Source organism: Oncorhynchus tshawytscha, linkage group LG25 (assembly GCF_018296145.1).
Source record: "Oncorhynchus tshawytscha isolate Ot180627B linkage group LG25, Otsh_v2.0, whole genome shotgun sequence".
NCBI classification, from domain to species: Eukaryota; Metazoa; Chordata; class Actinopteri; order Salmoniformes; family Salmonidae; genus Oncorhynchus; species Oncorhynchus tshawytscha.
Genome location: NC_056453.1, coordinates 40,307,408 through 40,333,069, shown reverse-complemented (window position 1 = coordinate 40,333,069; position 25,662 = coordinate 40,307,408). Strand labels below are relative to the sequence as shown.

Genomic DNA, 25,662 nt, shown 5'->3' with positions numbered 1-25,662 from the left:
ATTAATTTACTTAATACAATTGTCTTTACAAATAATATATCTGGCAACTAGAAGATGTCTTTATCACCATAGAAACCACGGTGCCTTACACGATAGGTCTAGCAGTCAGCTAATCACAAATCAAATTGTATTTGTCACATGCGCCGAATACAACATGTATAGGTAGACCTTACAGTGACATGCTCACTATCAAGCCTATCAATAGAGAAGTTTAAAAAAATAAAATAAATCCAGAGCGGCAGTAAAAATAACAGGAGAGAGGCTATACAGGGGGTCAATATGCGGGGGCACAGGTTCGTCGAGATAATTGAGGTAATATGTACATGTAGGTAGAGTTGTAGGTGACTATGCATAGATAATAAACAGAGAGTAGCAGCAGCTTAAAAGGAGGGGGGACAATGCAAATAGTCTGGGTAGCAATTTGATTAGTTGTTCAGGAGTCTTTTGTCTAGGGGGGGATAGGCTTTGTCGGGCCCTCTTAACGACTGTCTTGGTTTGTTTGGAACATGATAGTTTGTTGGTGATGTGGACACCAAGGAAATTGAAGCACTCAACCTGCTCCATCGATGAGAATTGGGGTGTGCTCGGTCCTGTAGTCCACAATCATCTCCTTTGTCTTGATCACGTTGAGGAAGCTTGTCATCCTGGCACCACATGGCCAGGTCTCTGACCTCCTCCGTATAGGCTGTCTCATCGTTGTCGGAGAACAGGCCTGCCACTGTCGTGTCATTGGCAAACTTGGTGTTGGAGTCGTGCCTGGCCATGCAGTCATGAGTGAACAGGGAGTACAGGAGGGGACTGAGCACACACCCCTGAGGGGCCCACGTGTTGAGGATCAGCGTGGCGGATGTGTTGTTACCTCCTCCTCGGGGCAGCCCATCAGGAAGTCCAGGATCCAGTTGCAGAGGGAGGTGTTTAGTCCCAGGGTCCTTAGCTTAGTGATGAGCTTTGAGGGCACTATGGTGTTGAACGCTGAGCTGTAATCAATGAATAGCATTCTCACGTAGGTGTTCCTTTTGTCCAGGTGGGAAAGGGCAGTGTAGAGTGCAATAGAGATTGCATCATCTGTGGATCTGTTGGGGCGGTATGCAAATTGGAGTGGGTCTAGGGTTTCTGGAATAATGGTGTTGATGTGAGCCATGGCCAGCCTTTCAAAGCACTTCATGGCTATCAACGTGAGTGCTACAGGTTGGTAGTCATTTTGGCAGGTTACCTTAGTATTCTTGGGCACAGGGACTATGGTGGTCTGCTTGAAACATGTTGGTATTATAGACTCGGTCAGGGACAGGTTGAAAATGTCAGTGAAGACACTTGCCAGTTGTTCAGCACATGCTCAGAGTACACATCCTGGTAATATATCTAGCAGTCATTTTTTTTCTGTACAGCTTCAGGAGGTTAGCATTTTGTTGACAGCTGGATTAGCAACTATAACAGGGGCTGTCAGAAACACTTCAAGAAACCTTAACTAGAAGAATTCTGCATGATAAGGAATTACACTAACTGAGCTGTGATGAAATAAACATTTGCTGGAGCTGATCACTGTGCTGCTAGCGGAGGGCTGCAGTGTGGTTGAAGAATGGGTTGGAAAAAGCTTTTGGTGGTCACAACAGAAACAGGTGGTCTAGCTATCTAAAAACAGTAAACACTGAATCAGCACCGTCAGAGGACTTGACCTGAAGTGGTACTAACTAAGCTAATAAGATAAGGCTGAACAGACATGCTGGTTTTCCATAGCAGACAGACCTGGCATGTAAACTCAGTAGTAGGTTAAATCCATGATTAGACACTGGACCTCAGACACAGTGGGAACCATGGCCGTCAACTGGACGGGATTTCCAATATGTAAACTGCTCAGGATAGCTCTGAGCCGATTCCCAGAATCCGCTTAAATCCCACTGCACTCTGGCTCTATCCCGTGCAGATGTGTCACCATGTCCTCTAACCATGTAGCTAACTGAATTACATTCTTGCCCAGTGCTCACGGGTGACTTTTGACTAGTTAAAGATTTAAGATCAGCTTCCCCTCCACAATACTAACTTTAAACATTTGTAGGGAACAAGATCAGCATACAGGGACAATGTCACACTACACTCAAACCCTTCTCTTCTGAAGAATCACATCCAAGTCACATCATTGATGTCAACTGTTTAATGATGGCAAAGATATTAATCCATTTACCCAATACAACCACACTTTGTGTGATTGCTACATTTCCATTACAAAATGGTAGCTAATTACTGCATCTTGGAGGTATGTAACATACCAGTATAACCACACCAGTGATAAGGGTTAGAAACAATTTTTTATAGGGGGTTAAAAGTGACAAGAACAAATACATAAGAGAAAAGCCACAATTCTCCTGTACATGTCTAAAAAAAAACATCTTAGCAGCCAATGATAGTTTTGCAGTTAGGACAAGCTGGCATTAGTCAAGCCAGAAGTTCAATGCATCACTTTATTAGGGGGGAATAAAAAGACTCATAGCATGTAAGGGATCTAGTAACTATTCCACAGCTGAAATTCCAAATAAAACATGGGATGGAGATGAGACTTAACCCACTGGACACAAACCGGTTGAATAAACATAAATATTACTTACAAAAAAAATGTTTAAAAAAAATCTATGACGTAGAAACAAATGTGATGACGATGAAGCAAGGTGGAAAACTGATTCGATTCTCAACATAAAAATAATTTGGAAAATGTGTCCTTTTTTTACTTATATCCAATGGCATGGTTCGAATCTATATATATATTTTTACATTGAGTTGTCAACTTGCGTGAATTTAATCAAATGTAGGATACATTTCAAAAATTTGCCGTTGAACTGACATCTTTGCCCAGATGCCCATCTTTACCAATACCATTAATGGTCGTTTCAGATCTGATTTGAGTGACTGTGTGGGGTGGGGGTTTGTGTTGGTTCGAATTTGTTTTAATGATTTGGGTGAGAAGGTGATTCTCAAAAAAAAAAAATCAACCCTATACATAAAAGCACTTTGTGTTTTAAACAAATATATTTCCTCACAACTGTAAACATATTCCTGTTCAAGTGTATATTGCAATATCCTTTATGTATATCAAATATTTGATAAAAACAAAACAATTCTATTGACATATACAAAATTAAATAAATTAAAACAGACCAAGGGATCTGTGGAAGAAGTAAAACTATTATTTTATAAGAATTTACATCCTTGTATGTTATCGCGAAGCATAGGCATTTACTAAATTACAAGCAAGTACGCAACATCTGAGATATGCATTTCTTATAATAAGACAATGTTACTATAAACACCTAAAGTTATTGGCAAATGGAATGATATTTAAAAACGATTGTTCACCATTTTCCATTCCATAGTTTTGGCTGCTTTTTGCGATCTCCTTGGTAACAGCCCCGTTTTACGGCAAGGTGTAGTTCGGAAAAAAAGGTAAGAACTGAACAATCCAAATAATATAAAGGAAACCAAATACATTACACACACGTATGTGGACACCTCTTCAACACTCGTTGCTGACAGGTGTATAAACATTTTTATCGAACACAGCCACACAAACTCCAGTCAAACATTGGCAGTGGACTGGGCTTATTGATGAGCTCAGATGCCACCTTCCCAACAAGCCAGTTCGTTATATTTCTGTCCTGCTAGAGCTGCCCTGGTGAACTGTAAGTGGTTATTGTGAAGTGGAAACATCTAGGAGCAATAACGGCTCAGCCGCAAAGTGGTAGGCCACACAAGCTCACAGAACGGGACCGCCGAGTGCTGAAGCGTGTACATAATTTTTTTTTTTAAAAACACTCACTACCGAGGTCTGGGGCTGTTTTTCATGGTTCAGGCTAGGCCTCTTAGTTCCAGTGAAGGGAAATCTTAACGCTACAGCATACAATGACATTCTACACAATTCTGTTCTTCCAACTTTGTGGCAACAGTTTGTGGAAGGACCTTTCCTGTTTCAGCATGACACTGCCCCCCATGCCCAAAGTGACGTCCACATAGAAATGGGTTGTCGAGATCGGTGTGGAAGATCTCGACTGGCCTACACAGAGCCCTGACCTCAACCCCATCGAGCAGCTTTGGGATGAATTGAAACACCAATGGCGAGCCCGGCTTAATTGCTTAAACATCAATGGCCGACCTCTAATGCTTGTGGCTAATGCCCAGCAGCAATGTTCCTACATCTAGCGGAAAGCCTTCCTAGAAGAATAGAGGCTGTTATGGCAGCAAAGGGGCGGGGACCAACTCCATATTAACACCCATGATTTTGGAATGAGATGTTCGACAAGTAGGTGTCCACATACTTTTGGTCATGTAGTGTAGTTCATGTCAACATGACGAATTCAATAATACAGTAGTACAGCCAAACCCCACAGTAGTGTCTGAAGGAATGCAGAAGCTTTTCACACTACCTAAAGTAATAAAGATAAACAAGTAACAATACCTCTCGCAACATCTGGAACTTAGATATTGTTACACAGAAATTCAGGAACAGTATCTGTGACATTTTGAAAATTGCTTAAAAAAAATTAAATAAAAAAAGGTGGGCCATAACTGTATTAGAGCCAAAGTCCAGATGAACACCACAATAATATACCCTAATTTCTCAGGATATCTAAATGAACACAAGTTTTTTTTTTTTTTTTTACCATAACACTGTTGAACTTTAGATTACCAAATTCTATTGGACTTAAAAAATAAACATTTTTGGTTACAATAGGCTGCCTGAGAATTCTGCTTTCATGTTTCTCCCCCCAAACCTCTAGCTTGCTATTACCTTCGACATTCACTCAAGACTGCAAGTTAAGAGGCGTTAAAAGCGTGGAAATGCTAGCCTGGCATTAGCAGGTCAGTTTGTGCTGTAGCCAACTCCTCTGTCGAGGTCGCTGTCATGCCATAAACAGTAAGGCATAACAAGAGACGAGGAGTTGACTAAAGCACTTACATCACATCTGTAACCTGGTTATTGATCATGGCAAAAGGTGTGGGAAATATCTTCAAAAATCTCAATCCCTTTTCAAATGAGAGGAAGTGGAGAGGATTAGTCTTTAGCATTTATCCAAAATGGCACCCTATTCCCTATGTAGTGCATTATTTTTGACGAGAGGCCATAGAGCTCTGGTCTAAAGTAGTGCACTATAAATGAGTAGGGTGTCATTTTGGACACATGCTTAGTTTAATCCCTTTCAACAGGCTGCCGTGGGACAAACGCCAGCCAACCACTAAGTCACCGAATAGGAGTAATCAAGTCTCCCCGTACCCTGTCTCACTGTGGCACCGATAGGATCCTACAAAGCCATCTCAGTTTACAGTCTCTGCAGCTATTGGAATATAAAGTCAATATCACACAACCACAGTTGGCAACTCCTTGAAGGCAGCACAGCAGCAAAATAGCACGCCGGGGCTCAGAGTAAACAGCGTTAGTGTGTTAGAAGAGATCAACGTCGTCGTGGCTGCATCGCGGACCAGTGTACGCTACCACCTAGTACCCAATCATGCTCCGGATCATGGCGGGTTTAGAGAAGGGCCAGCCGTACTCGTTGGGCACGGGGCCGTTGACGTTGCATTCGAAGAAGGAGAACATAGGGAACCAGATGCGGGCCCTGCGACTCTGCTGGTAGGCCCTGGTGTTAGCCAGCGTGTGGTAGTACAGGAACAGCCTGGTTGTGATGTAGAAGGCGATGAAGACGTCGATGGAATAGTGTTCATGGGCCGCCAGGATAAAGAAGATGCCAAACAAGTTCAGGACCCAGGACAAGGTGTGGATGAAGTTCCAGCCACGCGGGGTGTCTGTTAGTGAAGACATACAAGCAGAACATTGAACAATGTGTTAGGATGGTTTTCAGTTTCAGTTCTGTTCCAATCAGGAATTGAATGACAACTTCAAGTGATCCTGTAGATTGTAACAAGAGTTTAAAGCTGTCAGTGGTCTGGTCTTCATGTAGTTATAGCTGATGGACACAGACCTTCTTCCCACTACAGTCAATGACATCTTATAGTCTGCACCAAGGAGACAGTAACAATAAATGATATGGAACAATTACATTCTGTCACAAAGAAGTTGAGCATGGTGATGACCACCGTGTGACCACTGAACATGTAGTCCCCACACGTATGGACCCCTGTGAGGGACATTCCAAATCCACTCCATATGACCAGAGCTCGATGCAGTTTGGCCCACATATCACCATACACCTAGGGGGAAAGAGAAGGAAAGAGTCACGATTGATATTCTAGCCTGTTGTGAGAAGTATAAATTGCCAACTATAGCCTGTGGACAGCAGGGGGGTTCAGAGGGCCAAACTTAAAATTGGTTACATTTGCTCAGCGTCAAAATTTGACCATCACTTTTAGAATTTGCGATTCTTTGACTGTCTAGCTTTCATTTCGATTACTGTTAGCAAGCTGGACAGAATGAAAAGTGACTCTAGAGGACGTATCAAGCTGGACAGAGTGAAAAGACTGTAAATGTAGTTCAGTCATCATTTCTACACAGTTTTGCTTTAGCTAGTAGAGCGGTGGTACCTTTCCTGAGCACTGCAGGTGCTGCCCTGGCACTGACAGGGAGGTCACAAACATGGTGACGCAACGCAGCATGAACACGGTCCCCATGAGGCTGCACAGTCGCCGCAGTAGAATGGACCTTCAGCAGAGCAAACATTACACACATTAACATAGAACGTACTACCACAACTTCAATAACTAGGCCAAAAGGTTTTCAAACCTCTCCTCAGGGACCCTTGGAAGTTTCACACTTTTGTTGTAGCCTTAAAAACTAGCTCACCTGATTCAAGTAGATAAAAGCCTAATGATTAGTTGACAAGTTGAATCAGGTGTGCTAGCTCTGGAATAGATTGAATACACGAAACAGGTTCCTTGGAGGAGAAACTTAAACTGCTGGACTACACACTTCTATTCTACATAATTCCTCTATTCTAGTCGAGAAGAAATTATAGATACTAGCTTAAAAAAATACAAAATAAAATGTCTAGGCTGTGCGATGAACATGTTTTCCTGTGGACCAGTACTCTACCTGTGTTTGTGCAGCAGCAGAACTAGTAGCCAGATATTACACAGGATGACTCCACATGCCTCTGCCATGGCAAAGGCCCATGGTATTCTAGGTACACTGTTAAAAAGAAAGAAAAATGGTTATAGGCTGATCCTCAAGCTGTCTGCTACGGAGCACTGTGGGTTATTCTCCCAGGCTTAGCCAACCTCTTATTTTTTTTTGAGTGACACTTTTTTTTAAAGTGTCACTCAAGCCTAATCGCTAATAACCTAATGAAAAGTATTAACCTATATTCAACATTACTTGACTGGAACAAACGAAATAGCCTCGTAGATTTCTATCCCACTTAAAGGATGCTTAAAGGTCACCAGCGCAACTGGGATAATACCTGACAGACCATGCATGAAGTTCTCACAAAAGGCTAACCCTTTTGCTATTTCACACTATGCCGCGTGTCAACGTCAACCTCTAGTCTTGCTCGACCATAAACATACAGAGCTACATTTAGCCTAATTACTGCTTAGTCATTTCACCAACAGTAATCTGACACATTATCACACCATGAGTAAGTCAGACTCAGCACTCGGTGAGAACAAGCCAGACATTCATTATGGCAGAACAGCTAGATCTACTATTCCAATTGGAGGTCATTGTGAACAGAAGATCAGACAATCCAAGAACACCTGATGGCAGGACATGCTATCGAGATTCAGAACAGGCAATAGTTGCGTCTCGAATGGCACCACATTCCTATATAGTGCACTACTTTCAACCAGGGCCCAGTAGTAGTACACTTCATGGGAGCAATTTGGGACACACGCCATGTCAGGCTTATAATAGACAGTTGCTATCAGAAAGTAGGGCAAGTATCACAATGTCCATCCAGACTGATTCTCCCCCCCGCAGGTGCACCATCATGTTTCACTTCATTATCAAGATAAACTTTCACTGTTGCTCTGAAAGCCTAGTCAGGGTTGTATTCATTAGTCAGACTAAATGAATACATTCTGCAACGGAAGCGAATTTACTCCAAACGGAAAACATTTTTGCTATGAAAAAGAGTTTATATGAATGAAATTCAGATGAGTTCCTCCCAGTTTCATTCCGTTTGCTCGTATTTGGTTCCTTGTAACATGTCGTCACCAAAGCATCCATTAAGTTTAAAAATCGGTGCTTGCTGAGAAGTCACAAGATCAAGTCAGTCTAAATGTACACACATTGCTTAGGATGTTAAACAGCCACCACTAACATTGAGTGGCTGCTGCCAACACACTGTCAATGACACCGACTCAACTCCAGCCACTTTAATCATGGGAATTGATGGGAAATGATGATGTAAATATATCACTAGCCACTTTAAACAATGCTACCTTCTATAATGTTACTCACCCTACATTATTCATCTCATATGCATACGTATATACTGTACTCTATATCATCGACTGCATCCTTATGTAATACATGTATCACTAGCCACTTTAACTATGCCACTTGGTTTACATACTCATCTCATATGTATATACTGTACTCGATATCATCTACTGTATCTTGCCTATGCTGCTCTGTACCATCACTCATTCATATATCCTTATGTACATATTCTTTATCCCCTTACACTGTGTATAAGACAGCAGTTTTTTGGAATTGTTAGTTAGATTACTTGTTCGTTATTACTGCATTGTCGGAACTAGAAGCACAAGCATTTCGCTACACTCGCATTAACATCTGCTAACCATGTGTATGTGACAAATAAAATTTGATTTGATTTTGATTTGATGTGGGGGAACAGCGTGAGCAACCCACCTGTCTAAGAAAATGTCTGGCAAGGGCGGGTAAGTGCGCATGTCCGGCACCCTCTCATGCACAATCACCATAACGAAAGAGGTAAATCCGAACACAAACACCACATAGACGGCACTAAGCGTCGTCTTCCAGTACTCAGGGTCCAGCCTCCTGCTCCCTCCGTGCTTGTACTTCCCATTCCTATACTGAAGATACTGCTCTCCAACCGGTGCTGTGTCTGTGTTAGAGTTATCGCACTCTCTACTGGAGTCTCCGTTGCAGTGCCAGTCCCCACCCTGAGGCGAGTGCCCGTCGAACGGGACCCCCAGCTCCTCCAGGATGTCCAGGTTGTGTTTCTGCAGCTTGCGGAGGGACACCATCAGCCTCTTGATATCCCCCAGCACCTTGAGTTCCAGTGGGGGTGAACGGAGGTCGTATTCACTCAGGGTGAGTAAAGACATGCCATCCAGACGGTGCTTGTTGCACAGCAGGTCTACATAGTGGCAGAAGCCCTCATCCTTCAGCCACTTGGCTACGTGCTTGGTGGTCCAATGCTGGATGCTCAGCTGGGTACTACTAGACATCTCCCCTTCACTCTGTAAACTGTAGAAGACAAACCCAAAAAAAACGACAAGATTAATCTCATCTCCAAAACCAAATCAAACATGCTCTTAAAAAGGGCGACTGCATTCCTGATTTGACCTCTTCTTATATTTGATTCGTTAAGAAATGCTTAGGCACTTAACCCTAATTGCTCCTGTAAGTCGCTAAATGACTAAAATGTAAATGAAAAGGATCGGGTCGAGTGCAGCTGCGCTCTGAATTCATTACTTGGGTGCTGCCAGCTGGACTGAAATAAACACAAGGAAAACTTCCTGTACCCTTCATTCCGTGACATAACATTCTATTCCCTATCATCTTCCTGTACCCTTCATTCCGTGACATAACATTCTATTCCCTATCATCTTCCTGTACCCTTCATTCCGTGACATAACATTCTTTTCCCTATCATCTTCCTGTACCCTTCATTCCGTGACATAACATTCTATTCCCTATCATCTTCCTGTACCCTTCATTCCGTGACATAACATTCTATTCCCTATCATCTTCCTGTACCCTTCATTCCGTGACATAACATTCTATTCCCTATCATCTTCCTGTACCCTTCATTCCGTGACATAACATTCTATTCCCTATCATCTTCCTGTACCCTTCATTCCGTGACATAACATTCTATTCCCTATCATCTTCCTGTACCCTTCATTCCGTGACATAACATTCTATTCCCTATCATCTTCCTGTACCCTTCATTCCGTGACATAACATTCTATTCCCTATCATCTTCCTGTACCCTTCATTCCGTGACATAACATTCTATTCCCTATCATCTTCCTGTACCCTTCATTCCGTGACATAACATTCTATTCCCTATCATCTTCCTGTACCCTTCATTCCGTGACATAACATTCTATTCCCTATCATCTTGCAAATCTCTGTTTTGGACCAGACTGACTTTACACTTTGTAGTACATTTTGACACTATAATAAAATGTTTTTAACTCATAACGATGCAACATAGGCCATTTTCAAAACAAGAAAAGCTTTTTAAAAAGGGCAGTCGCTTTTTAAGTCTGTCACAGGTAACATGCATATCACATGAAAAGATATGCAGTGTGTGGAATAGACAAAGTCCCCATATCGATTGGAGGAGCCAGTACCATTTCAAAAGAGAAAACACTGCAACACAGTCATTACACAAGCCACAGAGAACAAGGCAGTCACCATTTTTCACTGAATCAGCATTTCAGCAATACTGTCTGGTTCCCTGTCTAGCATACAATATTTCTACACGAGGCACTGACTTCACACTGTTACAAGACAATCTTCTCCATTTCTTCCAGTCTGGTTAATATTGTAGTCACTCAAAGCAGTTTTCGGCCGAAACTTCTAAGTTAACTAACTAACGTTAAGTCTAGCCTACAGTACACTGTCAGACAAACCTCTGTATATACCGAGTAGTTGTGTAATAAAGCCTAGATAAAAATCTGCCTACTTAGAGGTCAGTGTCCCCTGGCCAGAAAAATAGTCCCATGTCATGTCCCTACTCACCTCCTTGCAATACAGAAAACTAGTATTAGGTGCTAATAGCACAGTCGGTCATTAATACTAAAAACAACAAGACAGACAGAGAAGGGTGGTGACATCTCTAGCAACAGCCTACTGTCTGTCTCCAGCAGGCCAGGCAGAGTTAGCTAACAGTAGCTAGCTAGTTAGCCATACACATCTGACTGATATACACTACCAAAAGCCCAATGATCTTGCTGTGTGGATAGTTAACTATACAAAAACACATTTCAATGCTCAGAATACATTAGCTATCAGCAACAACGTGTTCACTCCGGTCATAACGTTATCAGCTTGTTGGTATGCTAACGTTAGCCTGATATGTTAGCTAGTTAGCAATAATAACAGTAAAATACTCACCGGAATTCAGACTCAACTTTTAATGAGCTGCCGCGGAGAGTAAAAAATGACAATACGGCATCTCACATGAGTCTGACGAAACTATATTTACGTTTAGTGTGATAAGACGATTGAAGAAGCAAATCATTTCGTCCGCTTTGCGGTTGACAACCCTGGAAGGAGCCGAGCACCAGCTAGTTTTCTCGTACTGAGTCGAGCGTCGCTCATTGCTGAATTTATAGCCACTACACTGACCTCTACTGGTGAAATGGCAGTATCGGTATGCAAAGACAGCATCTACTCACACTGAAACAATGTATTGTTCATGACCAGTGACGTAACCCTAACGTCATGTCAGCCTGGTCTCAGAAACTAGACGTAACATAGTAAATCCAGAGTTTACGAATTGACGGTTTGTTAACCCAACTTTACACAGGCTACTGTTTGGCCGTAGCCCACGCCAAATAAATGAAAGATAAGCCAACCGTGACCTTCTCTTGTGAAACCCAGACATCAAATCAAATCAAATCAAATTTTATTTGTCACATACACATGGTTAGCAGATGTGAATGCGAGTGTAGCGAAATGCTTGTGCTTCTAGTTCCGACAATGCAGTAATAACGAGCAAGTAATCTAACTAACAATTCCAAAAAAAACTACTGTCATACACAGTGTAAGGGGACATAAGACATAAGAGAGAGAGAGAGAGAACAATGGCTAAACCTGGTCTTAACTTCCAATGCTCCCTCATCCTGCCCAACCCCCTCCACGCCACTCCGCCAACCACCAGGATGCCCGGCATCAGAACATTCCAGGCATTCCCGTGATTGGCAGATAGCAGGTTGATTGGCATATCAGACCCAAGAACACTGGTAAGTACAACACAACCCACTAATAGCCTAACACATAACACACCGCTCGCAGTCTGTGCAGGTTGCTACAGTATGTTATGTTTGGTATGTATACATAAGACAGAAAGATATGACGAGCAACCCAAAGGTTGTGTATTTGGTGTTTGAATCTCATCATGGAAAACTTTAGCATTTTAGCAACTACTTTTTTTACTCCTAACCCTTTAACCCAACTCCTAACCTTAACCCCTAGCCTAGCTAACGTTAGCCAACTAGCTAATATTAGCTACAACAAATTGGAATTTGCTATTTTGTAACTATTTGTAAGAATTACAATTCATAATATATTGAATGAATTGCAATTTGTAACATATACTAATTGTAATTTGTAACATTTACAAAATGGTTGATGACACCCACAAATTAATACATACCATACGAGATGTAACATATCACATTCCATTTGGTGGATTTACATTTACTTTGTTACATCTAAGCCTGAGTCCAGGTTGCATAATGTAGAATAGATTTAAATGAGGTGAGTCACTGTAGCCAACATTAGCTCTATGTAAAGTTGCAAGACACATGTAAGATTTAAGACATAGGTCTAAGTTCAATTACACAAACAGACATCAATCAGGTAATCTTAATTTTAGACTGAGGCGAAGGAACAGCACCTGTTCTTGTTACTATACATAGGCCTAAAGCCTCAACTAGGCTAATTACCATCCTACAACACCAGAACATGAAAAGGAAAGATAGCTGATGTCTCATGAGAACCATTTATACCAGACTGTATGTGTGTTCTTGTCTTTCTAAATGTATTATATTGAATATAATGTACAGCTGTTGCATTGTTTGACAGAAGAGCCTGCAGGTAAGCATTTCATTGTACTGTATATTACACTACACTGTATCCTGTGCATATGACAAATACACTTGTATTTGATTTGTATGTTGTAAGTACACTTTAAAAAGTCATAGTTGTTAAATGATTCTTCCTCAGCTCGTATGGTTCCTTGGAGAACTCTTGCCTGATAAAGAACCTTTGAGTTAAACGTGTGGGGTTCCGTTTAGAATTCTTCTTAATTCTAAAAGGTTCTTGAAAGGTTCCGGAAGCCTGCAGATGTGTCCCTTTCATAGCACACAGCAAAATTGGCCAGTGTTAACTAGTGTAGATTGTTTTCAGTATAACATTTCTAGTGGTTATTCAATAGGTAAATTAACACTGTAAAAATGTTAAATTAACACTCAGTGTTGGGGGTTAATAACCAGAGTTGAACCATTATCATATTTTCCAGCATACTCTATTGCACGTTGATTTTTATAATTGTTTGTTTCAATATCAATGTTTTTGCATGTACATTGATTGATTAATTAATCTAATGCTACTTAAATATAAATAACATACATTTTTCTAAACTATTCCAATCTGTTACTTGGACTTATTGAAAGTAGTCATAGGCAATCGGGTGCCATTCTCGGACACACACCCGGGGTGGTGTGAAAGGACACAGTCACAGCCGCCAGTTTGTGATCCTGCCTGACTTACACGCGTAGCCTGAGCGCTCCATATTGGGTAACTGTCCCAGTGAGGGTAAACAAACGCCAGCTCACACCTATCAGCTGAAGTAGGAGTATAGAGTGTACTGCTGCTTTAACACACTGAAAACATTGAGTAGTAGCCTAGTCATTCATTTGTAATTTGAGGGGAATTTGGAATTGGAATAATGGCAGCCTGGAAGACCAAAAAAGAACCCAGGAAAGAGTACCTATCTGTGAAGGACTTGGAAAAGATTTTGGATTCTTGTACGTTGCGGTTGACCCAGATAAATGAGGTTTGGCCGAACATATTCATAGGAAATGTGTAAGTATTCATTTGAATAATTATTAATCTAAACCGCATTACACTTAGTTTATAGTTCAAGCATTTGTAGATAAAAATACTCATGCAGTTATGATAAATTCTATGTCGATGTCACAGTAAACAGATCAAGTATAACCCAAGGTCATATCACAGGCTACTGCAAACATCTAATGTAATTCAACAGAAGTATTGTTTATCGTTGGTACAGTTTCTGACGAGTTGAAAACTATTTGACAAAACTAATATAGCTAGTGCTGCACTACATTTACAATAGTTCAGTCTCACCACCTTCTCTCTCTTTGTCTTACCAGGGCAATAGCCCAAAACAGGAGTACCTTACAGAAGTTAGGCGTCACTCATATTTTAAACGCTGCTCATGCCAAGCCAGGCAGCATAGGGGACCACAGATTTTATGGCAACAGCTTTGTTTATTATGGTATTCCAGCAGAGGACTCGACTCACTTTGATCTGGATGTTTACTTCAAGCCCGCAGCTGATTTCATTCACAAAGCATTGAAACAACCAGATGGTAAGACTCCTATTCTATGTCAAGTAGAGCCAATCAGCAGTTAAAACTATAACAAAGTGCCTGGCCCTGTTTGTTTGTTTACATTTCCAGTGTTTACAAACATTGGTGTTAAACAAGCTTATATTTTGGGTTCTGTAATTTTATATAGAATATCTTTACATGCATGAACAGCAAAACAGATAATTTGAAGTTGACACATTTCATCTGTTAGGCTGACATTTGGTCTTTACAAAAACACCGACCTTAACCCATTCCCAGAGTACACCACTCTGTCCCTGTATAGCACCAACCTCAACCCATTCCCAGAGTACACCACTCTGTCCCTGTATAGCACCGACCTCAACCCAATCCCAGAGTACACCACTCTGTCCCTGTATAGCACCGACCTCAACCCATTCCCCACAGTACACCACTCTGTCCCTGTATAGCACCGACCTCAACCCATTCCCCACAGTACACCACTCTGTCCCTGTATAGCACCTTCCCCACAGTACCCATTGTCCCTGTATAGCACCTCAACCCATTCCCACAGTACACCACTCTGTCCCTGTATAGCACCGACCTCAACCCATTCCCCACAGTACACCACTCTGTCCCCACAGTACACCACTCTGTCCCTGTAGCACCTCAACCCATTCCCCACAGTACACCACTCTGTCCCTGTATAGCACCCATTCCCCACAGTACCCATTCCCTGTATAGCACCGTCAACCCATTCCCACAGTACACCACTGTCCCTGTATAGCACCGACCTCAACCCATTCCCAGAGTACACCACTCTGTCCCTGTATAGCACCGACCTCAACCCATTCCCCACAGTACACCACTCTGTCCCTGTATAGCACCTCAACCCATTCCCCACAGTACACCACTCTGTCCCTGTATAGCACCTCAACCCATTCCCACAGTACACCACTCTGTCCCTGTATAGCACCGACCTCAACCCATTCCCACAGTACACCACTCTGTCCCTGTATAGCACCGACCTCAACCCATTCCCCACAGTACACCACTCTGTCCCTGTATAGCACCGACCTCAACCCATTCCCACAGTACCCAAGCCTGTCCCTGTAAAGCACTGACCTCAACCCATTCCCACAGTACCCAAGCCTGTCCCTGTAAAGTACATTGAACAGTTAGTTATACAGTAACTACTTCCAATCCACACAAAGAAGAATAAGAAATCTTACCTTGCAGAACTGTATAAAGTCTAACCATGGATCCTCTCAGAGAGCCTCACCACCAGAGGACAGGCAACATTGGAATGATGTGACAGCCAAGCAGCCTAGGCCTCTCTCTCTCTCTGCAAAGGCAACTTAAATGATCAAAGGCAATGAATTATGGAAACTATTTTTAGATCTCTGAAAGGAACAGAAAGGCCACAGTTTAAGGCAGGCAGTCATGTATGATATTAATAACACGGTGGCCTCTCACTAATCCCTCTCCATCACTTTCTTCTCTCTTTTCATCTTCTCTGGCCACTTCTCAGGCCGTCATTCTACATAACAATTACTTCTTAATTGACCCGCCTGGATAAATAAAGGTTAAATATGTAAAAACAAACAATTCTCCTCTCTCCTCTTCTCTCCTCTCCAGGGAAGATTCTCGTCCATTGCATTATGGGTATGAGCAGATCGTCTACCTTGGTGTTGGCGTACCTCATGTTGTATTGTCACATCCCCCTCCATTGTGCTCTTCAGAAAGTAATCCAGAAAAGAGCTATTTACCCTAACAGGAACTTCCTGGCTCTGCTGCTGGACCTAGATCTTCAGCTGAAGAGAAAACAGAAAACGTGGAAAAGCTGTCTGATTCTGTAGAGATCAGAACACAGCAAAACAGACCTTAACCTCACAAGTTAATATTTGTATCAGTGCACAACGAAGAAGCTTGAAAAGAGGAAGTTGATTTTCAAATCAAGTGGGAATGAATCTATGTCAAATCCCTTTCTAGTGCACAAACTACCTAAAACAAACAAGTATACCTCACCTACATACAGTATGTTGAATAAAATATGTTGCAACATTTTGGGGGATTTATAATTCATTTGAAAGAGCAGACTGTTATTGACATTATAAACATATGTATGGATGTGGTATATTTTCAGCAGTGCCATCAAACGAGGTCATTGGTAAACAGAGCTCAGACAATGGCTGTGTCCACACAGTGAAGGAACATTCTGTTCAAGAAATATCAACACAGGAGACACGAGCAGTATCTCTAAAGCTATTTTGTCGCTGCCGACAAAAACCAAACCGTGTGTCCACTCCCACTCTCCATACCTACTGGTAGCTCACATAACCTTGGGGGTATGCAGAAGAGATGCCAGAATTATTTTGAGCTGAGGTCATTCAGGTGTAAAAATAGAAAGAAAGAGTAAAGGCAGATGTCTACTACCTACAGCCAGTTGTGCTGTTAGAAGACATGTACAAGAGCTCCGGTTTAATGAGATTCTAATATGTTTCATGTGTAAGTAGTCTGTTAGAAGAATAACTCATCTCTGTACAATATCCATTTGGATATACACTAGAGTGTACAAAACATTAGGAACACCATCCTAATATTGAGTTGGACCTCATTTTGCCCTCAGAACAGCCTCAGTTCGTCGGGGCAAGGACTCTACAAGGTGTCTAAAGCGTTCCACAGGGATGCTGGCACATGTTGACTCCAATGCTTCCCACAGTTGTGTCATGTTGGCTGGAAGTCCTTTGGGTGTTGGACCATTTTTGATACACACAGGAAACTGTTGAGTGTAAAAAACCCAGCAGCGTTGCAGTTCTTGACACAATCACACCGGTGCACCTGGCACTTACTACCAAATAAAAGAAAAGAACATTTTATTCGTCACATATGCATATTTAGCAGATTTTATTGTCGGTGTAGTGAAATGCTTGTGTTCCTAGCTCAAACAGTGCATTAGTATCTAACAATACACACAAATCTAAAAGTAAAATAAGGGAATTAAGAAATATATAAATATTAGGACGAGCAATGTCAGAGTGGCATTGACTGAAATACAGTAGAATCGAATACAGTATTTACACTACCAGTCAAAGGTTTTAGAACAACTACCCATTCAAGGGTTTTTCTTTAGTTTGACTATTTTCTACATTGTAGGATAATAGTGAAGACATCAAAACTGCAAAATAACACATATGGAATCATGTAGTAACCAAAAAAAGTGTTAAACAAATCCAAATATATTTTGTATTTGAGATTCTTCAAATAGCCACCCTTTGCCTTGACGACAGCTTTGCACACTCTTGGCATTCTCTCAACCAGCTTCACCTGGAATGCTTTTCCAACAGTCTTCAAGGAGTTCACACATCCTTCACTCTGCGGTCCGACTCATCCCAAACCATCTCAATTTGGTTGAGGTCGAGTGATTGTGGAAGACAGGTCATCTGAGGCAGCACCATCACTCTCCTTCTTGGTCAAATAGCCCTTACACAGCCTGGAGGTGTGTTGGGTCATTATCCTGTTGAAAAACAAATGACAGTCCCACTAAGCCCAAACCAGATGGGATGGTGTATCGCTGCAGAATGCTGTGGTAGCCATGCTGGTTAAGTGTGCCTTGAATTCTAAATAAATCACAGACAGTGTCACCAGCAAAGCACCCCCACACCATCACACCACCTCCTCTATGCTTCACAGTGGGAACCACACACCATCACACCACCTCCTCCATGCTTCACGGTGAGAAATAGACATGTGGAGATTATACCTTCACCCACATCGCGTCTCACAAAGAGATTGTCCTCAGCACAAGGTACACCTGTGTAATGATCATGCTATTTAAACAGCTTCTTAATATTCCACACCTGTCAGGTAGATGGATTATCTTGCCAAAGGAAATTGCTCACTAACAGGGATGTAAACATATGTGTTCACACAATTGGAGAGAAATAAGCTATTTGTGCGTAAAGAAAAATGTTATTTTCAGCTCATGAAACATGGAACCAACACTTTACATGTTGCGTTTATATTTTTGTTGTAGAGCAGAGCTGCAGCTCAACATGAACACCATGGAAATCAGCTTTTTTTGCCCCTGACTTGAGAAGAGGATATGTACTTATAGATAAATGACGAAGAAGAAGATCGTATAAAGCACATTGTTTTGTACTTGTGCAGAGACTTTAGCTACACCATTAAAAACCTTTCCAGTTGTTTTTACTGTAACTTACAAACAACTAAGGGGGAGAAGAGATTTTTTTTTAATTCTTTTTTTTTTTTTTTACAGTATTTCACCGTAATTTTAGGGGGTATAAAAAGTATAATAGCACTTTCACTTCAAGAGGCCTTAACAAAGGCTCCCACACTGGCAGTGAATACAGGGTAAAACAGGCCAAAGGACGTGGCAAATAGTGACACTTGCCACCACTCCAATATGTCCCCTATATACACATTTAAGTGTAGAAACACTGCTACGACCAATCAGTTTAGTTGGCACAGGACTCTCGCTCATGGGCGGCACAAATTTAGCCTCTTCATTAGCCTCTTATACGCCTCAAAATATGTTAAGGAGCCAGGAACACACCTCTTGCACTAAGATGCAGTGCCAGTAGGGAGGCCCGAATGCTGTGGGGTTACAGTAAAGTACTGTTAAACCAAAGTTTATTTGGAATTTACAGTATAACTTACTGTTTATGCCTAAAAAAAAAAAAAAAATCACCAAGAGTGCATTGCCATATACTGCAAATAATGAATACATGTTTTATTGTATAATACTGTCAAAACAACATTCTACAGTCTTTCTCTCTCATGGATAAAGCTGTTGCAGTGCACTTCCATATGCTACTCCAGGCCTCTTTTACGAAAGGTCACAGAAACAGATTTGGTCTCAATGACTCGTCCCTACGGACATGACAATAATTCTCCATAGCCCACCACTGAGCATCACATTAAATCTCTACACCCCAACTGTAATTCAAATAATCAGCTGCAGCTGCGTTGCTAATGGTTTATTTACAATGACAATGACTAGGATAAATAAGTCTGATCTCTAGCCAATGCCGACAGCAGAATCAGTCCAAGCTAAACGAACACAAATATATACAGTATGAATAATATATGAGGCTTTTCGCATTCCCAGTGTGTAAATGTTGCTCTCGTTTGAAGGGGGAAAAAAAGGGATATATTTTATATATTATACAGTATTAGTTATACTGTATAATACTGTATATATAGAATACTGATTCTGAGGAAAGAAATGTGTTTTATTTGAGAGTTACTGTATTAAAGACAAGTTATTGTAAACTGTATGGCACTTTTATCTGGACTTCCTGATTAGTTATACATACAATGAATACATATACTACCCCAGACCAAAGGAATTGAAGTGCTAATCTCAAAATATGTGTTTTTGTGTTGTTTATGAATGAGGTTGAGGGCAGAGCAGATGGATGTAACAGGTGGATAAATATAGTTTGTGTTTTATTGAATAGTATTTTGCCGTACTCTATCATATCATATTGGAATCTCTAATAAAAATGCCAATGTCTGACTCCAAAAGCAGACTAAGGAGGAGGTCTAGAACCAACAGGAGACTAATTCCACCACCATCACCAGCACCACCCAGACAGCAAGACAAGCCCTGGGGCAGCAGCACAGACAACTGTTTGGAGGGCTCTGAGAGGCAGACGTGGACCAAACCAGGGACCCGTGGCCATATGGACGAGGTCCAGCCCAGGATCTAAACAGGAGATGTACTCAAATCAAATCAAATTTCATAAGTCACATGCGCCGAATACAATAGGTGTAGACCTTACAGTGAAATGCTGAATACAACAGGTGTAGTAGACCTTACAGTGAAATGATGAATACAGCAGGTGTAGTAGACCTTACAGTGAAATGCTGAATACAACAGGTGTAGTAGACCTTACAGTGAAATGCTGAATACAATAGGTGTAGTAGACCTTACAGTGAAATGCTGAATACAATAGGTGTAGTAGACCTTACAGTGAAATGCTGAATACAATAGGTGTAGACCTTACAGTGAAATGCTGAATACAACAGGTGTAGTAGACCTTACAGTGAAATGCTGAATACAACAGGTGTAGTAGACCTTACAGTGAAATGCTGAATACAACAGGTGTAGTAGACCTTACAGTGAAATGCTGAATACAACAGGTGTAGACCTTACAGTGAAATGATGAATACAACAGGTGTAGTAGACCTTACAGTGAAATGATGAATACAACAGGTGTAGTAGACCTTACAGTGAAATGATGAATACAACAGGTGTAGTAGACCTTACAGTGAAATGCTGAATACAACAGGTGTAGTAGACCTTACAGTGAAATGATGAATACAACAGGTGTAGTAGACCTTACAGTGAAATGCTGAATACAACAGGTGTAGTAGACCTTACAGTGAAATGCTGAATACAACAGGTGTAGTAGACCTTACAGTGAAATGATGAATACAACAGGTGTAGTAGACCTTACAGTGAAATGATGAATACAACAGGTGTAGTAGACCTTACAGTGAAATGCTTACTTACGAGCCATTAACCAACAGAGCAGTTTCAAAAAACACGGATAAGAATAAGCGATAAAAGTAACAAGTAATTAAAGAGCAGTAGTAAAAAATAACAATATATACAGGGTGCCGGTACAGAGTCAATCTGTGGGGGCACCAGTTAGTTGAGGTAGTATGTACATCTATGACATGGGTGGCTGGAGTCTTTGACCATTTTTAGGGCCTACGCCGCCTGGTATAGAGGTCCTGGACGGCAGGAACCTTGGCCCCAGTGATGTACTGGGCAGTTTGCACTACACTCTGTAGTGCCTTTCGGCCGGAGGCCAAGCAATTGCCATACCAGGCAGTGATGCAACCAGTCAGGATGCTCTTGATGGTGCAGATGTGGAACCTTTTGAGAATCTGAGGACCCATGCCAAATCTTTTCAGTCTCCTGAGGGGGAGTAGGTTTTGTTGTGCCCTCTTCACGACTGTCATGGTGTGCTTGGACCAAGTTAGTTTGTTGTTGATGTGGACGCCAATGAACTTAAAGCTCTCAACCTGCTCCACTGCAGCACCGTCGATGAGAATTGGGGTGTGCTCTGTCCTCTTTTTTCTGTAGTCCACAATCATCTCCTTTGTCTTAATCATGTTGAAGGAAAGGTTGTTGTCCTGGCACCACACGGCCAGGTCTCTGACCTCGTCCCTATAGGCTCTCTCGTTGATGTCAGTGATCAGGCCTACCACTGTTGTGTCATTGGCACATTTAATGATGGTGTTGGAGTTGTGCCTGGCCGTGCAGTCATGAGTGAACAGGGAGTACAGGAGGGGGCTAAGCACGCACCCCTGAGGGGCCTCTGTGTTGAGGATCAGCGTGGCGGATGTGTTGTTACCTATCCTTACCATGTGGGGGCGGCCCGTCGGGAAGTCCAGGATCCAGTTGCAGAGGGAGGTGTTTAGTCCCAGGGTCCTTAACTTATTGAGAAACTTTGAGGGTACTATGGTGTTGAACGCTGAGCTGTTGTCAATGAATAGCATTCTCACACGCGTGTTCCTTTTGTCCAGGTGGAAAAGGGCAGTGTGAAGTGCAATAGAGATTGCATCATCTGTGGATCTGTTAGGGCGGAATCCAAATTGGAGTGGGTCTAGGCTTTCTGGGATGATGATGTTGATGTACATACAACTCTCCTTCCGTGGCCTCCAACTGCTCTTAAATACAAGTAAAACTAAATGTATGCTCTTCAACCGATCGCTGCCTGCACCTGCCCGCCTGTCCAACGTCACTACTCTGGACGGCTCTGACTTAGAATACGTGGACAACTACAAATACCTAGGTGTCTGGCTAGACTGTAAACTCTCCTTCCAGACCCACATCAAACATCTCCAATCCAAAGTTAAATCTAGAATTGGCTTCCTATTTCGCAACAAATCATCCTTCACTCATGCTGCCAAACATACCCTTGTAAAACTGACCATCCTACCAATCCTCGACTTTGGCGATGTCATTTACAAAATAGCCTCCAATACCCTACTCAACAAATTGGATGCAGTCTATCACAGTGCAATCCGTTTTGTCACCAACGCCCCATATACTACCCACCATTGCGACCTGTACGTTCTCGTTGGCTGGCCCTCGCTTCATACTCGTCGCCAAACCCACTGGCTTCATGTCATCTACAAGACCCTGCTAGGTAAAGTCCCCCCTTATCTCAGCTCGCTGGTCACCATAGCAACACCCACCTGTAGCACACGCTCCAGCAGGTATATCTCTCTAGTCACCCCCAAAACCAATTCTTTCTTTGGCCGCCTCTCCTTCCAGTTATCTGCTGCTAATGACTGGAAAGAACTACAAAAATCTCTGAAACTGGAAACACTTCTCCCTCACTAGCTTTAAGCACCAACTGTCAGAGCAGCTCACAGATTACTGCACCTGTACATAGCCCATCTATAATTTAGCCCAAACAACTACCTCTTTCCCTAGTGTATTTATTTTATTTATTTATTTTGCTCCTTTCCACCCCATTATTTCTATATCTACTTTGTACATTCTTCCACTGCAAATCAACCGTTCCAGTGTTTTACTTGCTATATTGTATTTACTTTGCCACCATGGCCTTTTTTTTGCCTTTACCTCCCTTATCTCACCTCATTTGCTCACATCGTTTTTAGACTTGTTTCTACTGTATTATTGACTGTATGTTTGTTTTACTCTATGTGTAACTCTGTGTCGTTGTATGTGTCAAACTGCTTTGCTTTGTCTTGGCCAGGTCGCAATTGTAAATGAGAACTTGTTCTCAACTTGCCTACCTGGTTAAATAAAGGTGAAAAAAATAAATAAAAATGTGAGCTATGACCAGCCTTTCAAAGCACTTCATTGGCTACCAACATGAGTGCTACGTGTCAGCAGTCATTTAGGCAGGTTACCTTAGTGTTCTTGGGCACAGGCACTATGGTGGTCTGCTTGAAACATGTTGGTATTACAGACTCGGACAGGGAGAGGTTGAAAATGTCAGCGAAATACACTGGGCCGTGGAGGCGCACTGGAGGTCTCAAGCATAGAGCTGGTACGACCCGTCCTGGCTGGATGCTTACTTTCGCCCGGCAAATGCGTTGCGCTGGCAGAGAGCGCACCCTGGCCTGTGAATGCTCACTTGAGACACATAACACGGTGCCTGACCGGTCACACGCTCCCCACGGTAAGCACGGGGAATTGGCTCAGGTCTAAACCCTGACTCCGCCAATCTCCCCGTGTGCCCCCCCCCCCAAAATATTTTTGGGAGCTGCCTCTCAGGCTTCCGTCGTTGACTTAACTCTTCGTATCGTCGCCGTTCCTCCCTCACTGCCTCCATCTGCTTCCTTGGGACGGCGATCCTTGGACGGGGTGAATAGTTTTCAGTTTTCAGTTTTTTTTCTTTCTTGTTTGTTTCACAATAGAAAATATCTTTCATCTTCATCAAATGATACAAAAAACAATTTTAATTCCATATAGTAAGGCAACAAAATATGGAAAATGCAATGGGGGCGAATACTTTCGCAAGCCACTGTACATAAGACCACTTAGAAGATGCTTCTACATTTGTAGTATGTGCTGTATGTGTTAGTATGTGTTAGTATGTGCTGTATGTGTTGGTATGTGTTAGTATGGGCTGTATGTGTTGGTATGTGTTAGTATGTGCTGTATGTGTTGGTATGGGTTAGTATGTGCTGTGTATGTTGGTATGTGTTAGTATGTGCTGGTATGTGCTGTACGTGTTGGTATGTGCTGTATGTGTTGGTATGTGCTGGTATGTGCTGGTATGCGCTGGAATGTGCTGGAATGTGTTGGTATGTGCTGTATGTGTGGTATATGTTGGTATGTGCTGTACGTGTGGGTGTGCTGTATGTGCTGTATGTGTTGGTGTATGTGGTATATGTTGGTATGTGCTGTATGTGTTGGTATGTGCTGTATGTGTTGGTATGTGCTGTATGTGTTGGTATGTGCTGTATGTGTTGGTATGTGCTGTATGTGTTGGTATGTGCTGGATGTGTTAGTATGTGTATGTGTTGGTATATGTGTATGTGTTGGTATGTGTGGTATATGTTGATATGTGCTGTATGTGTTGGTATGTGCTATATGTGTTGATATGTGCTGTATGTGTTGGTATGTGCTATATGTGTTGGTATGTGCTGTATGTGTTGGTATGTGCTGTATGTGTTGGTATGTGCTATGTGTTTGGTATGTGCTGTATGTGTGGGTATGTGCTGCATGTGTTATATGTGCTATATGTGTTGGTATGTGCTGTGTGTGTGGGTATGTGCTCCATGTGTTAGTATGTGCTGTATGTGTTAGTATGTGCTAGTATGTGTTGGTATGTGTTGGTATATGCTGTATGTGTTGGTTTGTGCTGTATGTGTTAGTATGTGTTAGTATGTGCTGTATGAGCTAGTATGTGTTGGTATGTGTTAGTATGTGCTGTATGTGCTGTATGTGTTGGTATGTGTTAGTATGTGCTGTATGTGCTAGTATGTGTTGGTATGTGTTGGTATTTGTTAGTATGTGTTGGTATATGCTGTATGTGTTGGTATGTGCTGTATGTGTTTTAGTATGTGCTGTATGCGTTAGTATGTGCTGGTAGATGTTACTATGTGCTGTATGTGTTGGTATGTGTTAGTATGTGCTGTGTGTGTTAGTATGTGCTGTATGTGTTGGTATGTGCTGTATGTGTTGGTATGTGCTGTATGTGTTGGTATGTGTTGGTATGTGCTGTATGTGTTGGTATGTGCTGTATGTGTTGGTATGTGTTGGTATGTGCTGTATGTGTTGGTATGTGCTGTATGTGTTGGTATGTGTTGGTATGTGTTGGTATGTGCTGTATGTGTTGGTATGTGTTGGTATATGCTGTATGTGTTGGTATGTGTTGGTATATGCTGTATGTGTTGGTATGTGTGTATGTGCTGTATGTGTTGGTGTGCTGTATGTGCTGTATGTGTTGGTATGTGCTGTATGTGTTGGTATGTGCTGTATGTGTTGGTATGTGCTGTATGTGTTGGTATGTGCTGTATGTGTTGGTATGTGCTGGTATGTGCTGTATGTGTTGGTGTGTGTGGTATATGTTGGTATGTGCTGTATGTGTTGGTATGTGCTGTATATGTTGGTATGTGCTGTATGTGTGGGTATGTGCTGGAATGTGTTAGTATGTGTGATATATGTTGGTATATGCTGTAT

At 42.0% G+C, this 25,662-nt stretch overlaps 2 protein-coding genes across 2 annotated transcripts; one reads left to right on the top strand and one right to left on the bottom strand.

Moving 5' to 3' along the window:
• Positions 1–2,134: 2,134 nt before the first annotated feature.
• Positions 2,135–11,484, bottom strand: LOC112223937 (sphingomyelin synthase-related protein 1-like). Its single transcript, XM_042305750.1, has 6 exons — positions 11,276–11,484; positions 8,813–9,394; positions 7,031–7,126; positions 6,523–6,640; positions 6,042–6,192; positions 2,135–5,787 (listed from the first exon to the last, which is right to left on the bottom strand). Exons 2-6 carry the CDS (start codon positions 9,373–9,375, stop codon positions 5,480–5,482), a joined length of 1,236 nt encoding a protein of 411 aa, XP_042161684.1. The 5' UTR covers positions 9,376–9,394; positions 11,276–11,484; the 3' UTR covers positions 2,135–5,479.
• Positions 11,485–13,571: 2,087 nt separating this feature from the next.
• LOC112224692 (dual specificity protein phosphatase 13) lies at positions 13,572–16,525 on the top strand. Its single transcript, XM_024388387.2, has 3 exons — positions 13,572–13,972; positions 14,284–14,501; positions 16,098–16,525. Exons 1-3 carry the CDS (start codon positions 13,836–13,838, stop codon positions 16,316–16,318), a joined length of 576 nt encoding a protein of 191 aa, XP_024244155.1. The 5' UTR covers positions 13,572–13,835; the 3' UTR covers positions 16,319–16,525.
• Positions 16,526–25,662: the final 9,137 nt, after the last annotated feature.